Source organism: Harpegnathos saltator, unplaced genomic scaffold (genome assembly GCF_003227715.2).
Source record: "Harpegnathos saltator strain DR-91 unplaced genomic scaffold, Hsal_v8.6 scaffold25, whole genome shotgun sequence".
Classification (NCBI taxonomy): domain Eukaryota; kingdom Metazoa; phylum Arthropoda; class Insecta; order Hymenoptera; family Formicidae; genus Harpegnathos; species Harpegnathos saltator.
In genome coordinates, this window is record NW_020230039.1 from 1,741,405 (window position 1) to 1,755,829 (window position 14,425).

General features: G+C 38.1%; 2 protein-coding genes and 1 long non-coding RNA gene across 6 annotated transcripts; 2 read left to right on the top strand and 1 right to left on the bottom strand.

Moving 5' to 3' along the window:
* The first annotated feature begins 405 nt into the window (after positions 1–405).
* Ubc7 (ubiquitin conjugating enzyme 7) lies at positions 406–1,665 on the top strand. 2 transcript variants are annotated; one of them, XM_011142264.3, is made up of 4 exons: positions 406–552; positions 721–802; positions 1,028–1,146; positions 1,243–1,660. In XM_011142264.3, the coding sequence occupies exons 1-4, from the start codon at positions 510–512 to the stop codon at positions 1,500–1,502; spliced, it is 504 nt and encodes a 167-aa protein (XP_011140566.1). In that variant the 5' UTR covers positions 406–509; the 3' UTR covers positions 1,503–1,660. The 2 variants fall into 2 exon arrangements, with proteins under 2 accessions (XP_011140566.1, XP_025154737.1); XM_025298952.1 differs by lacking the exons at positions 406–552; positions 721–802 and adding an exon at positions 823–925 and having other exon boundaries at positions 1,243–1,665.
* A 140-nt stretch (positions 1,666–1,805) lies between these two features.
* Positions 1,806–12,525, bottom strand: LOC105183859 (uncharacterized). Of its 3 annotated transcripts, XM_025298951.1 has the most exons (8): positions 12,343–12,525; positions 12,080–12,168; positions 11,644–11,764; positions 11,373–11,560; positions 9,902–11,268; positions 9,038–9,719; positions 8,777–8,945; positions 1,806–8,700 (listed from the first exon to the last, which is right to left on the bottom strand). In XM_025298951.1, the coding sequence occupies exons 3-8, from the start codon at positions 11,663–11,665 to the stop codon at positions 8,303–8,305; spliced, it is 2,826 nt and encodes a 941-aa protein (XP_025154736.1). In that variant the 5' UTR covers positions 11,666–11,764; positions 12,080–12,168; positions 12,343–12,525; the 3' UTR covers positions 1,806–8,302. The 3 variants fall into 3 exon arrangements, with proteins under 3 accessions (XP_025154736.1, XP_025154734.1, XP_025154735.1); XM_025298949.1 differs by lacking the exon at positions 12,080–12,168; XM_025298950.1 differs by having other exon boundaries at positions 12,146–12,525.
* Positions 12,526–12,912: 387 nt separating this feature from the next.
* LOC112588604 (uncharacterized) lies at positions 12,913–13,770 on the top strand. Its single transcript, XR_003112945.1, has 3 exons — positions 12,913–13,163; positions 13,244–13,467; positions 13,650–13,770. It is a non-coding gene; the product is annotated as an uncharacterized LOC112588604 (long non-coding RNA).
* The last annotated feature ends 655 nt before the right edge of the window (positions 13,771–14,425 follow it).

Here is a 14,425-nt window from a genome sequence, read left to right on the forward strand (position 1 = left end):
TGAAGGAATTGTAGGATAAAAAGTATCCTCCGTGGATCCTCTCATGCTCTTTAAACCTTCAGTGGATTTTGACACATATGTAGCTCTACGTCACTTCAGGCATGGTGTAGCGTAGAAAATTCTTTGGATCTCGCAGCACTGCTGTACAGACGTGGCAAGAACGTGGCAAGCACGTCGCTGTGACGTCAACAACATTACGTTCGTAGTGACGTGCTTGTCACGTATGGTGCAGTCAGGGCATTTATTCAAATTATTTAATCGATTTTTATTTTGACTTTTTTTCCAAAAAAAGCGCTCTGTACGACCCTGCGGACGTTTCTCCTGATTGCAAATATAATACATATAAGGTGATTCTCTCCGTATTTTGTTCATATTTAGTAATATAATTTTGCCTAGTTCGCGGGTCTCCGCAAGAGGTCTCTAGTATGGCTTCTGTAGACCCTTAACTTGACGTATCGTGCTCAGTTGTTAAACGTGCACGCAGTACACTACGGTACACGATTAAGACGATGGCGGGTTCAGCGCTCAGACGGCTAATGGCAGAGTATAAACGTGAGACTCAGCTTTTTAGCATTTTCAACATATCGCGGTAACATTAGCATTGCGATAAATTCGCTTAATAATGGCGTCGTTGCATGAGATTAATTTCCGTTGCCGCAATCGTTCGCTTGCGCATCGACTGATTGACCGATATATTACCGTTATATGACAAACTTGCAGAGCTAACGTTAAATCCACCAGAAGGCATCATTGCTGGTCCGATCAACGAAGAAAATTTTTTTGAATGGGAGGCTCTTATAACGTAAGTATTACTTTATTTTTCCACCCGGGAAAGCACGTCTCGTCAATTTATATCTAAATCTGCTGTATCATTTCATGCATTTTCCTAACCTCTTATCCCATACAGAGTGACGTTTTTAATTTTGTATGTCAAATAAACAATGAAAACAATGACTATCGTGAATTTATCAGTCTATATATTTTACAGTTATTCCATTATTATCTTAACAAAAGTAAATATTTTCAGTGGTCCAGAAGGAACATGCTTTGAAGGCGGAGTGTTTCCAGCAAAACTAATATTCCCACCAGATTATCCATTGAGTCCACCAAAGATGCAGTTCACTTGCGAGATGTTTCATCCTAATAGTAAGATATTACACAGATTGTGCTGCACAATATAATAACAATCACTTGTTAATTGCATACAAAGAATATAGTTTTCTTCCTTCTACTTTATACTAGTTTATGCAGATGGAAGAGTCTGTATAAGTATATTACATGCACCCGGTGATGACCCAATGGGTTACGAAAGCAGTGCAGAAAGGTGGAGTCCAGTACAGAGTGTTGAGAAAATACTGTTGAGTGTAGTAAGTATGTTGGCTGAACCAAATGATGAAAGCGGCGCCAATGTAGATGCTGCTAAGATGTGGAGGGAAGATCACAGTGAATTTGAGAAGATTGCTCAGAAATTGGTGAGAAAAACTCTGGGTATTCCACCGTAGATTACGCAATGTCTGCTACATCTACCTGTGATGTTTATTAAGGAAAAGAGTAAAGAGAAAGATGAATCTAATTTCTAAGTCTCACTATTGTTTATTTTGCTCCTTGTAACTTTCATGAGAAGAACATTGTACAAAATAATAAATTTATTTGTGGAACAAACTTTTTCTATGCAAATTATTTCACAATTATGATATACATGTGAGAAATAATGTGACCAATTCTATTATCATTTCTCGAACTTGCGAAATAAAATAAAGAGATATGAGCTTAGATCCTTAGTAATATTGCAAGAATCGGCTATATGAATCTCAAAAAATGTGTTTTATTTTCAACATTGTAGTACAAACATGGGTAATCAAATACATACGCGATTACTTCATACGCTCACGTATACCATTCCACTGTGACGAACCTATAACGAAGGACAGGATTCGCTTCTCGTGCTCTCGGGTGCGTGATTAACGTGATTGAGTGTTGGCACTTAAAATTATAAAATGATCCCACGAATTACCCTACAGCGATGTTAAAGTAATTATCACATTCGCAGATGGTGTTACGTTATTCGCGTGTAAAAGCGTACATCGGTATAAACTTAACGCATTATTAACTGATAGATTCTTTTGGATATTTTTAATTCAAATATCTGCAGATATAGATTGTAAGTAAATACATTTGATATTTTACAAAAGGCGTTCGCGGAAACATGGAAACAAGCGGAACAGTGGATTCTTTCACTCTGAAAACACTTCAGAAAATTAATAACTTTATCGGTCACACGGCCAAACGGAATCGCGCGTTTTCACAATCAGTTATTCTATTTTTATTTCTATGGAATTATGCGAGTGTGCCAATTGAGAGATAGTCGACACGCTAATAAAAATTCCGGAACGTATGTATATTTATTTATATATATCGTATTGTATTTACAAAATTAAAAAATCCGCAGAAGACGCCTAATCCTGCACATCCCACTCTGATAACAATCGAACTTGGTGACGAAGATACAAGGTGTCTCATTTAAGGTGTCTCGGTCCAAATAGCGTCGAACAATTTCTTTCGGAAAAGAACTTATTTTTTTTAATTCCAAAGACGATCGTGTTAAAAACAAAATCTTTTTATTAATTTCTTTTTTTTCTTTAACTATTTTCTGTATCCTCAATGTTTTTTTAATAAACACATGCATACACACGGTTCCGAGTAGCCTTATGCGAAACATCCTGTACATTAGACTAGAATAAATAAATTAGTACACCTTGTCGTATACAATAAGTTATCTCCGTAGTCGAATTGCAGGTCTGACTTCAAGAATCGGACGAGTCTACGTTTTGAAAAAAATCGATTCTTTATTATGTATCTCGTGTCAAATATGTGTATTGTTCACAATCCAGTCATACGATAACAACAAATAAAAATCAAAGCCTGGATGTTTGACCGTAAATTTACAAGATTGCTTTTATTGGATACTTTAAAAACTGTACTCGCTTATTTCTTGTAATTGGACCTTCGCAATTCGTTTTCTCTCTTAAATTTTCCTTCTCTTTTTTACTTGGATTTAAACGTCAGCAAGAATAAACACAAAGACTTCGCACGTGAATTGATATTTTATTAGTAAACAATACTGAATTCCAACTGAAAAATGCAATATTTGTGACTAGCATTCGACAATTGTATGTAAAACAATAAGATTTTAATGTACCTGTTTCATACTGCCGAAGTACAACATCTTGTACATTTCTTCAATATCTTACAAAATCTTCTTGATCCCTTTTTTTTACCCTCCCCATATATGCTAAAGAATTCCTCTGCCGAATTACGAATCTGCCTAAGTATATATAACTTACGTAACCAATGATCGTGTAAGAGCTTTTGTACACAACATTACATATTTAACACCGAACAAGAAATACAAGGAAGATGCTGTACTCCGGGTACAGCTGCATATTTTGGCATACACGAGAGGATACATCCTACGTTCCGCGCCAAACGATCAAGCTCGATCGAGGATCACCGAACGAATCTACCACGTTTTTCACAACCAAGGCCGGAAAGATACGTTCTGTAGGGCAGACTATCCCGCGAAGTATCGTGCTTCGAAGCTTGCATCGTACATCCGATAGCTTGTTGCGGGACATCCTGCGTGTGAACGCTCGATTCGTCTAAATGTTTCCAGCATTCGCTCGACGCGAAACGGCGATCTAATCGTGACCATCCGCTTTATCAGTAATATCACATTTCGCTAGAAGAAGTGTACATTCAAAGGCAATCGCTCCTTCGCGGCGCCGACGTCGAAAGTGTTACAAATATACAAAAACATTTGACACGTACACCTCCCGTCACCTAATTCACGCAATCGACGATCGAAGACAGGGACTTGTTGAGCTACCTGGACGAACCTCGCTCAGGCTGCGAGCGTGCTTGCATTTGGCGCTAAACACGACCATTTTTATCGTTTTACATCGTTCAATATGTACGTCTAATCTCGATTGTTGAAATTTCGTTTAATCTTTACAGTGCGGACAGCGCTTAAAGGTATTCTTCATATAATTATTAACAGTTCTGTATGTACTCCGTTCCAATTCAAAAGTCAAATCTGTAATGAATAGATGAAGATTAAATTATCTATCTTTGTCAGTCACGCTCTTCCGACATTTTTAATAAGACGTGTTGTTGACAAAGATATCAATTTTATCAGCATCTATCTGTCTCCTTGAAAAAGCCAATTCCAGTATGCAGCTTACTAGGAGACAGTGTCTTTAGGCATCTTTATTTATTATCAATGTAGCTTTCGTGCTAACAGCGTCGTTTTATTTTCCTTCGGCATGTAATTAACAATAAAGATAAGACGCTACCAACGCGTAAATGTCCAAACACAGCGACTATGAACGCTGCCTGTTACATGTGAATGTGTCGCATCGTGATTGTTAGCACTAGCTCTATGTCGCTCACACAGCAATAGTTTTATTTTCAAGCGACTCGCAGTCTAAGGATTAAACGTCACGCTTCAATTATTGAAATAAAAAATGCGCGTTCTTATGCGATGGTATATATATAGTCGCGATAGCTTTTCGGGCACACTGCAGCCTTCAAAGGTCTCCCGCTTGGCGCGGAACGCTGTTTTTTTATAATTAATTTTTAGAGCCGGTTGCATCAACTGTGGCTAACGAAAACATTGATTAATACTAACTGCGGTTAAATAAATTTTTGTCTTATCTATATTTATATATATTTTCGGCTAAAACTATGACCTCTTCCCTCTCGAGAAAGAAAAAGAATTAATTAATTAAGGTACAACTAATCTCCAGGGATGATTGCACTAACATCAAGCGCTAATCACGCTTGAAATTAATTCGGATTAGCTCGATGTCAATCAATTAAGTCAAAAGATCAATAAGGCTAAGCCAAGATCTTTCGATTAATTAAAGTTGATTTCACATAAATTAATTCGTAAACTCTACTATGTTACAATTGTCAACTAAAATTAGTTAAAGTTAAATAATACGAACACGCGGTTAATCAAGAGTCTTGTCTCGCTCACTGCTACAGTTTAGAATTAAATGTGATCGCGATATCGATTGTCGTTGATCGGTTAACTGAGCCTGTTAATGCAACTGACCCTTAAAACATAATTTCACTAAATAAAATGCTCGCGTTCTCTTAACAACTACAACTTCCTCGCAAGCGAAGACGCGTGTTGTGCATGTATGTGTTCTGGATGTATGTTAGTGTGTCGTGTGCAATTTATGCCGACGTAAATACGCTCGTTATAAAATCTTACTAATTCTGCTCTATATACGTATACCTCCCTCTGTGACTGTGAGGTTTTGTGGTGCCGTTATTAATCGTTAACTATACGCACATCTCGCGAATCCTCGCACAGGATTCGTCTAGTCCACACACATTGGACGTCCTCGTTAATATTAATAGTAATCGTATTGCAAAATCTACCAAGTGGGTACTGGGTACAAAATTTATTCGTATTGCGTGTGTTACGTGTGTCTTGTTATGTATGTATGGATTTGTGCTCGTGTATATGCTCGTACACATGCTCGTGTGTATGTTCTTCAATTTATTAAAGCGCAAAAAACAGAATTTTTCAAGCGACACACTTCGTGAGAGAAATAACTCAAACCACATCCGCCTTGTACCTCCTTGAGGTAATAAATCAATCAACGAATTACTTCTGATGATGTTATGTTAGGAGAAGAATGCAACAACGAAAAAGAGAAAATCAAGGGGTCCACATACGAATAAATGTGTCCTCACGATATTCGGTTACAGAATACGACAGGAAGTTTTCCTTTGGAAGATCTATCGCGATACTAATGCCAAGTTGTTTAAGCTCTAGGGAACATCGAAAGATGAAAATTGGTCGGAATAAGTCTCTACCTTCTGAGAAGCTTAGAAATGTCGTTACTCATTTACAATTTTCAGAAGTACGTAACAATGTAACATTTTACACAATGAAATTACGATGTCGAAAAGTAACAAATTACGCGAGAAAAGTATAAAAATAAATTAACAAACTTCTGCATTGCCTTCTACGAATCCGATCAATTTCCAAGTGTTATTGTACGGCGCTGCGTCACAAACTTATATGAGTACAAAGATGAACGCGCGATTTACTCTAACTGTGCGAAATGAAGATTATAATGATTCCGCACTATTCCGCATAGCACCAGATACTAATGTTTTGCACTAAGAGTTCCGTCAACTAAACGTTAATCAGTTTAAAGAAAAAAAAAACTGGCTACTTAAACGAACGAGAAATTAACACGACGCAATCGAGTCACACATTACGATATTAGCTACCCTTTACATATTGCCAAAAGTCCCTTTGGTTATTTATATACTTGTAAGAGCTATTATAGCCGAGATAACTTCCGCTGGTTTCGCGTGATCGATTCGTAAAAGATTCTGAGAATAATCCGAAATGCAATTTAAGTTGTCCTAGGTTCATTCTGTTTGTTGAATTAATCACCTAGAAGTTAGTCTGAATCAACTAATTTGACTTTGAATTTGTCCTGAATTATAAATGGACACTATTTTTTGAGTCTAGCTGAAAGTTCGACTATGATAAACAGACGCAGAATATAATTCCTCTAACTGAATCCCGAACACAGTTAATCCACAGAAGCTTCGACAAAAATGCAAATATGACACGCTGAATTCTTCTTTTTTCACTTTTTTCTTCATCCGACCATCTGTGTTTCTATATGTGTATATTTGTATATTTATATATGTACTTTTACACGCACACGCACACGCTCTCTCTCTCTCTCTCTCTCTCTCTCTCTCTCTCTCTCTCTCTCTCTCTCTCCCTCTCCCTCTCCCTCTCTCTCTCTATTCATTCATAAAATCATTCATGTAATCTTGTCATTCGTAAAGTCGACAGAAAAGAACTGAACTAGAAGGGCTATATAGAATTTGTTTTGCGCTTAGTTCAGTGAGTATTTTTCTGTTTCACCGTCTTTAAAATTGCATTATGAAAATCAATGCCAACGGAAATACTATTGTCAAATGAGTAATTGGATGCGAGAGTAAGAAACGATTTTATCGATAAATCTCTATTTCTATTTAACCGCTTCGGTTAATTGTCTATTTTTTTGCGAAAACAATTCCCTATAATTCCATGTATAGCTGCAATACAAACCGCACAAAATCATGTTTGTTGATCGCGAAAAACAAAAAAAAAAAAGAAACGATAAATTTAAGCAAAAATAATGTATCACAACCAATATTTAAAAGAGATATGAAATTCATAAGAAACGTCAAGTAACTGATATTTTGTTTTTTCTCAAGTAAAAGTAACATTTGTATAAAAATGTTTTCCATACGAAATAATATATTTTAACAATTTTGCAATTACCATCGCGAAGAAAAAAAAACACTAATATCGCAGTTTTTTGCACGACGAATATTAACGTTGCGATGCGCATAAAGTGGATGGACATGCAATATCGCAAATTGTGTCAAAATTGTGTGATCAAATTGTGTGAAATCTATCTTTTTCTCTTGATAATAAAAAAAAATCAAGCAACTGAAAACGACTATAATTTGCAGCTCTAGGTATACGGTGCACACGGAAATTCTCCTAAGTTCCTCTACTTTCAAGTTTAATCACAATACTCACTTTACGAATCGATACGCCGCCAAAATAATCAAAATCACAGGCGTATAATCGTTACCTTACGCCACATTATTAAGGTCGACGATAACAAAAATTTAATTGAGCCGCAAAAGTTGAATTTCGGCATATAAGCGAAAATTTCATTCGATCGTGAATTATATTTTCACGCATGAAAATATAATTTGATAATTTAAATCGCCAAAAGAATTATGTTAACCGGGGTCCAATTAAATAATTAATTCAATAGCGAATTAAATTCTAGTGGATCAACAAAATTTTGATAAAGCCATTAAACTTTTACACGTTGACAAACGCAAACTCAATCGAGTAACAAAATAATAAATATTTATGCGCAAGCAAAATATTAATTAAGCCGTGAATTAAATTAAAATATATGTATATGCGTGTGTCTCTGGTGACATATCGATCTACGACAAATGAAAAATTCACGTCAGACAAGATTCCGGGCAAGGGACTTAAATGCTAATCTCTTGCGCGTCAGTAGAAACTCAATCAAGTCGCGATAAAAATGTCTATACATACTGTGAAGAATTCAATTAAACAGTGAATTAAATTTCTGTTAACGCCGTGGGCGACATTCGGTACGAATATCTCTTTGCACAGAGGACGGGGCGGAAGAGGAGTAAGAGGGAAAAGTCGCGCAGCTGTACCTCACGACAGGCCCTGTGGCGTGAAGCAGATCTTCTCCAGTTCGCCGGTCGACGAGCTGACGGGCGACTCAGCCCGATCGTCTTGCTCGGTTGCCAATTGCTCGCTATAGTAATGGGGCGTGCTGAGATAGTCAATGAGCCGGCGCGGCAGCGGTAAAGTCGGTATCAAGTCCCTACGCACCATCTTCAGGATAACGAATCTGCACGTGTGCTGCAGACTCTGAACCTGTTTGAATCGCGACACTGGATGGAGCAGTTGCACTCTCATCGGTCCTAATACCGGTCGTCGATGCAGGAAAAAGAGATAGCGACCGCTACGTGAATGTTCGACCGCGTTCTCGATGAAGTCGACAATAGTGTGCGACTTAAACTTTGTGCAACTGCCAAAGCTGAAATTACCTGCGTCAAAGTAGAAACGAGTTTAAATAGATTTTCCATGATATGGATTCTCAATACACGAAATCATCAAACTTACCCTGATCATGCTCTATCCTGACATGACGCACGCAACTGTTGAGTCTGAACGACAAAGAGAATATATAGTGATCGTCGCTACTATCCCGTACGATAAACGAGCCGTCCGGCTCATTAGATAATATCTTCTCCGCCGCTTCACCAGATATAGGTCCCCAGTACCACCCGTACTGTTTTAAAAAAAGTAATATTTTAGAATTAATGCAATGTTTTTCAAACGAGCGAACCTCAAATTATCTAAGAAAACAGCTATTTTACATACATCCTTCACTTTTTCAATGCTGGCGGCAAAATCCATACTCGTGTCCTCTGCAACATCTTCCTCGAGTCGCGCAGCTTGCTGCACTGGGACTTGCTGCACTGAGCTCGGGGATTCGCACTTAGGCACCATCGCCGTGAGAGCTTCCTCTGCCTGTTCTACGCTTACTTGGCCATTAATGCTCTTAGGCAGGGGAGGCAGCGCGCGTTTAAAGAACGGCAACTTCTGTGCGGATGGTTCCGTCTCAGACGCGGTATTGTTATTATTGATCGCATGTTGGTCAAAATCGACACTCGCTTCTTCTTCCTCGACGATCTCTCCTTGCACGATACTGTTGCGTTTTTCCACGAAATGGTCCGGCGATCCTAGCCGACGAAATCGAAATATATTGCACAGCGTCTGCTTGAGATTCAAAGAGAAATTGCGTTGACTTTTCTTGATCTTCTCACGCTCAGACTCGCTCTTCTCCTTGTGCGATTCGTCACGTGCTTTCTTGTGCCTGATGCCAACGAAAGCATTCCTCTTATGCTTTTTGACGTTGTTACCATTATTATTATTATGGTTGTTGTTGTTATTGTTATTGTTATTGTTGTTATTGTGGTTGTGGATCATCAGTCCGTTGCTGGTACTTTTATTGGATACTGGCGTGTCCGTAGACGAGTCTGTGTGCGCGTTACTGCTATACCTATTAATTAAATGTATCATCGGATCAATATTGCAGAATCAGTTCGATGAGTGAAGCAAGAATAACGAACGATTAAAGATACTAAAATCAAACTGAGAGGGAAGGTCTCTATAGAAGTTAGTTATCACTCTCGAAAAAATAAAATTTCTTTATCTTATCGATATGTGAATCGTTACTCCTACCTATTATTGTTATTTATACTGAGGACCTTGGGTGTTGCGGCGAGATGCACCGGCGTATGGCCGAGCAACGGTGCTTTATCCCGTTTTATCTTGTTCTCACTTGAATCGCTGGAGCTCGAATATAACGTTTGCAAGTACTGTCGCACCTCGTGCAGCGTCATGTGGATCGGTTCGCCGATATTGTGCACATGTCCATTTGATGTCCTGACAGCATGACGACCAGAAGTGCCAGGCACACTATGTCGTTTGCCACCACCACTGCTGCTACCACCAATACCAGCACCACCACAACCACCACTGCCGCCATTACCATTACTACTACCACCCCCAGCACCAACATTACCATCACCATCACCATCACCATCACCATCACCATCACCACCACCACCACCATCGCCACCACCAGCACCACCATCATCACCATCACCACCGGCACCACCACTGCTGCTGCCAATTCCAGTATTGATATTGCCATCATTGCAGCAAACCTCAGCCAACAAACGTTGTGATTTAATAACATGCGTGATGGCCCGGGATTTACCACAGTAATGACGAGCTTGTTGGATATGAGCTTCCAGTTCACTTTGTGAACTCGCGGACACGTTTCGTCGTCTCTTACGATGATGACGATGACGCTTAGGCCGTTGTGGTGTCCGCAGATCATGCAGTGGTCGCACCACGTCAATCGGCACCGTATAGATGTCTGAGTCGAACGGCACATTGTACATGTCACTGATTTCGCTGGTAGTGAGTACATCATGCGACATCGCAGACGTAATGAAGCTGCTATCGTCGGCCTTATGACCAAGTCCGGTGGTGTTGATGGAGTTATGTGAACTGGACAGTCTAGAGGAGGCTAAAGAGCAGCGCGAATTTGGTCGATTCAGTGTGTTATAAGGAGTGATAGTGATGGTGGCGGCACCTTGACACACCGGGGGTGCCATCAAGTCCCACATACGCTTAGGATTGGATTGCTGCACTCGTATTACCGTCGGTATCGTGTTTGTAGTCGGCGCGATCCTACCCTCAGGCCAGGAGATACGACATGAAATAGCCAGTGACTCTTCTACTACTGACTGTACTAAGCTTTCTGCATAATCATCCATCCAGCATGGTATTTGCCTCATCAGCCGTGCATAACTCAGAATTGGTGCCGATAAGGACTCTGAGTCTGGCGGGGATGGACTATCCTGAAATTCCGGTGGTGGCTTGATCGCCACATCAACTACCTCAACTTCTAGCTTGCCATCCACATCGTTCCAACCTGGGCCTTTTTTCAATGTATTGAAGTTCTCACCACACATGCCATCTGAGTAATCAAAAGAATCTTGCGATAGGGACTTGCTCTCTATGTCGCTCTCCTGCATCTGAAAAGTGTTATTTAATTTAACACAAATTAAAAAAAAGAGTACAGATACATGTGAGAACATACATTGATAATTGTGACTAATTAGGGAAAGAGAAACACTACCTCCATTATAAGATGTGCTCTAACAGAATCACTAGAAATTGAACCTCCTAGGCCACTGCTACCAAGATCACTAAGAGGCCCAGCACTTAACGAACATGATGGTGGAGAGTCCATCTCAGAATCTTTTTGTTTTAGTTGTACACTGGAATCTACAGCTGCCAGAATTTTTGGTATTTCCACATCATCCCCTATAACATGTTTAACAACATGATTAACATTAATGTTGAATTATATTTTTTACTTGCAAGACATTCACAAATTGATATCAAACCTGAAAAATAGAGGTAATACATGACCGCCTCATGATCTTCATATATCCAGTTGTACTTATCATATGGTCCATTATGAGCAAGATACTGTAGGAATACTCTAAAACAACACTGTCGATAATCCTAGAACAGGTAAATAAGAATACAATCTGAGATTAAGTAACCAATAGATAGAAAAATGAGCCATGATATTTAGAAATATTATGCAATTTCATGTATGCATTATAAAGGTTAATTCTTTCAAGGTATTTCTATTCATGACCAACAACACTCTAAGATCTTAAACTTCCAAAATATTCACATTCATGTGTGTGTACAATTTCTTAAAAATTTAAATTTCTCTATTAATAAATTAACAACAATTATTTTTCGAGATGTCATAGCTTTTCCTTCATGCAAGTTCTTTCATTCGAAAATATAGAATCCCTTCTACCTCACCCTTAACCGTGCGTTCAATGTTGAATGCAACTACTTCGGGAGTTCTGTCAGTTCGATGGAACGTACTTGAGGAGTGTAAAATACTCGAACTTAATGTGAAATGTATGATGACAGCTCAGTCGAAGGACAACAGTTCGGAGCAGCATCCGGTGAAGAGAGACAGATAGATTCGCGTGACAGTTCAGAAAACGTTGATAAAAACGGTGATGTTCGCGTTGAAGCTGAACACGGGAGGTCAAGCGGATGACGCCGCTACCGCTTACCTTCGCGCTAGATCTCACGCAATGCGATCACGATCTAAGTTTCGTCGTCGTCGTGGCACAGAGACATGCCGCTCATGATCATCGCATGACGCGCGATCCGAGCCCGCGCCGGGACCAATCGATATCTGCGAGACAACGCGAAGCAGCCTCACGTTTCACCTCAAACCATGTTCGGCTTGGTCCGGTTCGCCGTGTTCCGCACGTCACGCCTAAGTAACTAGCGCTGTCAATTCATTTTGCGAAATTGCACTCATATGTTGGCAATACTGACTGCATTCAAAAAACTCAACGGTTGACCAATAAAAATATCTATGGTGGCTGTATTCTGCATGGAACTACGTAAAATGATAGACGAAGAAATAGAGAGAAATTTCCTGTCTATATAAAGAAAGTAACTATGTAAGTGCATCATCGGGCTGTTTCGGTTGTCATCCGAAGTGCTGGAAATAGAAAGACCTTCATAGCTCTTTCCATAGACATAGGAATACAGAGACAGAGCATAGAGTTGCGAGGGGATAACCATTGCGGGACGGTGTGGCGAGGTAAACTGTGCCTAAATCTAATTGGTTGTGCCGTGTGTAAGTATTTGATACATACATAGATGTGTATGAAGTTATGTGTGAGTAAAATTATGAAAGAAAAGTCACATGCATAACCTCTGCAAAATAATACTGTCAGTGTAAATGTCGGTGATAAAAAAAGATAAATACAAATAATAGAATGGTGCAGTGTTGCGTTCCAAAATGTAAGAACAGGTCCGATAGCCAAAATTGGAAAAAAACCAGCAATGTGGACAAAAATCGAAAAATTACATTTCACAAGTATAAAATTGCATGTACTGTAAAATAATAGTACCCAATTTTTAAAAGTTTTTTAATATAATATAAATATTTATATTTAGCATTCCAAAAAATAATACTAATCGCTATTTGTGGGCCGATATCTTAAATCTTCCACCACATATTCCAAAAAGTGCACGTATTTGCTCTGATCATTTTTCAAAGGAATCTTTCGATCAGATAAATGGATTATTAACGTGATTAAGGCCAAATGTTTTGCCATTGAATGAATGTGAAAAGCATATAGATACGGAAAAAAGAAAGAATGATTCCTTCATTGTATGCCGTAAGTAGACAAAGTAACAAATTTTTATACTTATTTATATTATTTATATTATTAGCATTTATATTATTTATGATTGGATAATGCCTACTGTTTGTGGAGGTTGTGGATGTAATATAATTGCTAGAAATACAAATTATTCATTATATTATTATATATTATATAAAATATGTTATGACGTTTAGCACAACCATCAACAACAGATAAGGAAATAATAACATCGATGTAACCATGTACAGCAGAGAAAGCAACAATGGTATCATTTAAAAGAATTTATAATTATCCAAAAAAATGTCGATTGAGGAATCTATTAATATAAGTTTAGTAATAAGTATATTCATATATAATTATGTAATATATATAATAATAAATATGTATAAGTATTGTTTTATAAAAGTTCTTATAATAAATAATATTTTATAGTATATATGCATATTTATTTTACTCATTATATAACTTCAAATATTACATAATTTCTATTCTTACTATGAATTTCTGTACAACAAAATAGTTCTTATCATTTTGTTACATTTACTATTTGCCACTGACAGCAAAAGTCGTTGCATCACACGCTTTGAATATGCGCACTATTGTAGCCAATGAAACTTAGGCACAGTTGCCCCCCGCATTTCAGTACAACTCCCCTCGCCTATCTTACGGGCTTATGCTGTCTCTATATTCCTATGTCTATGGCTCTTTCTATATTTATTTCCTAACCTTTACGAGGCAGTTTGTGTAATGACGTGTATACGTTCTCTAGTTTTAGGGTATCTATGTTCTTGCTAATGTTATTAATGAGTGGTAAAGTGAGTGAAAATCTATATGAATTTAAAAGAAATTATGGGTAAATATTATTTTATATTATATTGAATATATATATCTTACCATACATACATACAAAATTACTTAATTAAATTAAATTCATATTTGAACCACCTTGTTTTGTTCCATACTTTAATCA

Bases quoted from the DNA above. Each gene is read 5' to 3' on its own strand.
- LOC105183859 (XM_025298949.1), bottom strand. From the start codon at position 11,665: ATGTATTACCTCTATTTTTCAG. The intron at 11,269-11,372 runs GTAGTGTTTCTC...AACACTTTTCAG, and splicing joins GAGCACATCTTATAATGGAG to ATGCAGGAGAGCGACATAGA. The intron at 8,701-8,776 runs GTAAGTTTGATG...ACTTTGACGCAG, and splicing joins CAGGATAGAGCATGATCAGG to GTAATTTCAGCTTTGGCAGT.
- Ubc7 (XM_011142264.3), top strand. From the start codon at position 510: ATGGCGGGTTCAGCGCTCAGACGGCTAATGGCAGAGTATAAAC. The intron at 553-720 runs GTGAGACTCAGC...ACAAACTTGCAG, and splicing joins GCTAATGGCAGAGTATAAAC to AGCTAACGTTAAATCCACCA. The intron at 1,147-1,242 runs GTAAGATATTAC...ACTTTATACTAG, and splicing joins CGAGATGTTTCATCCTAATA to TTTATGCAGATGGAAGAGTC.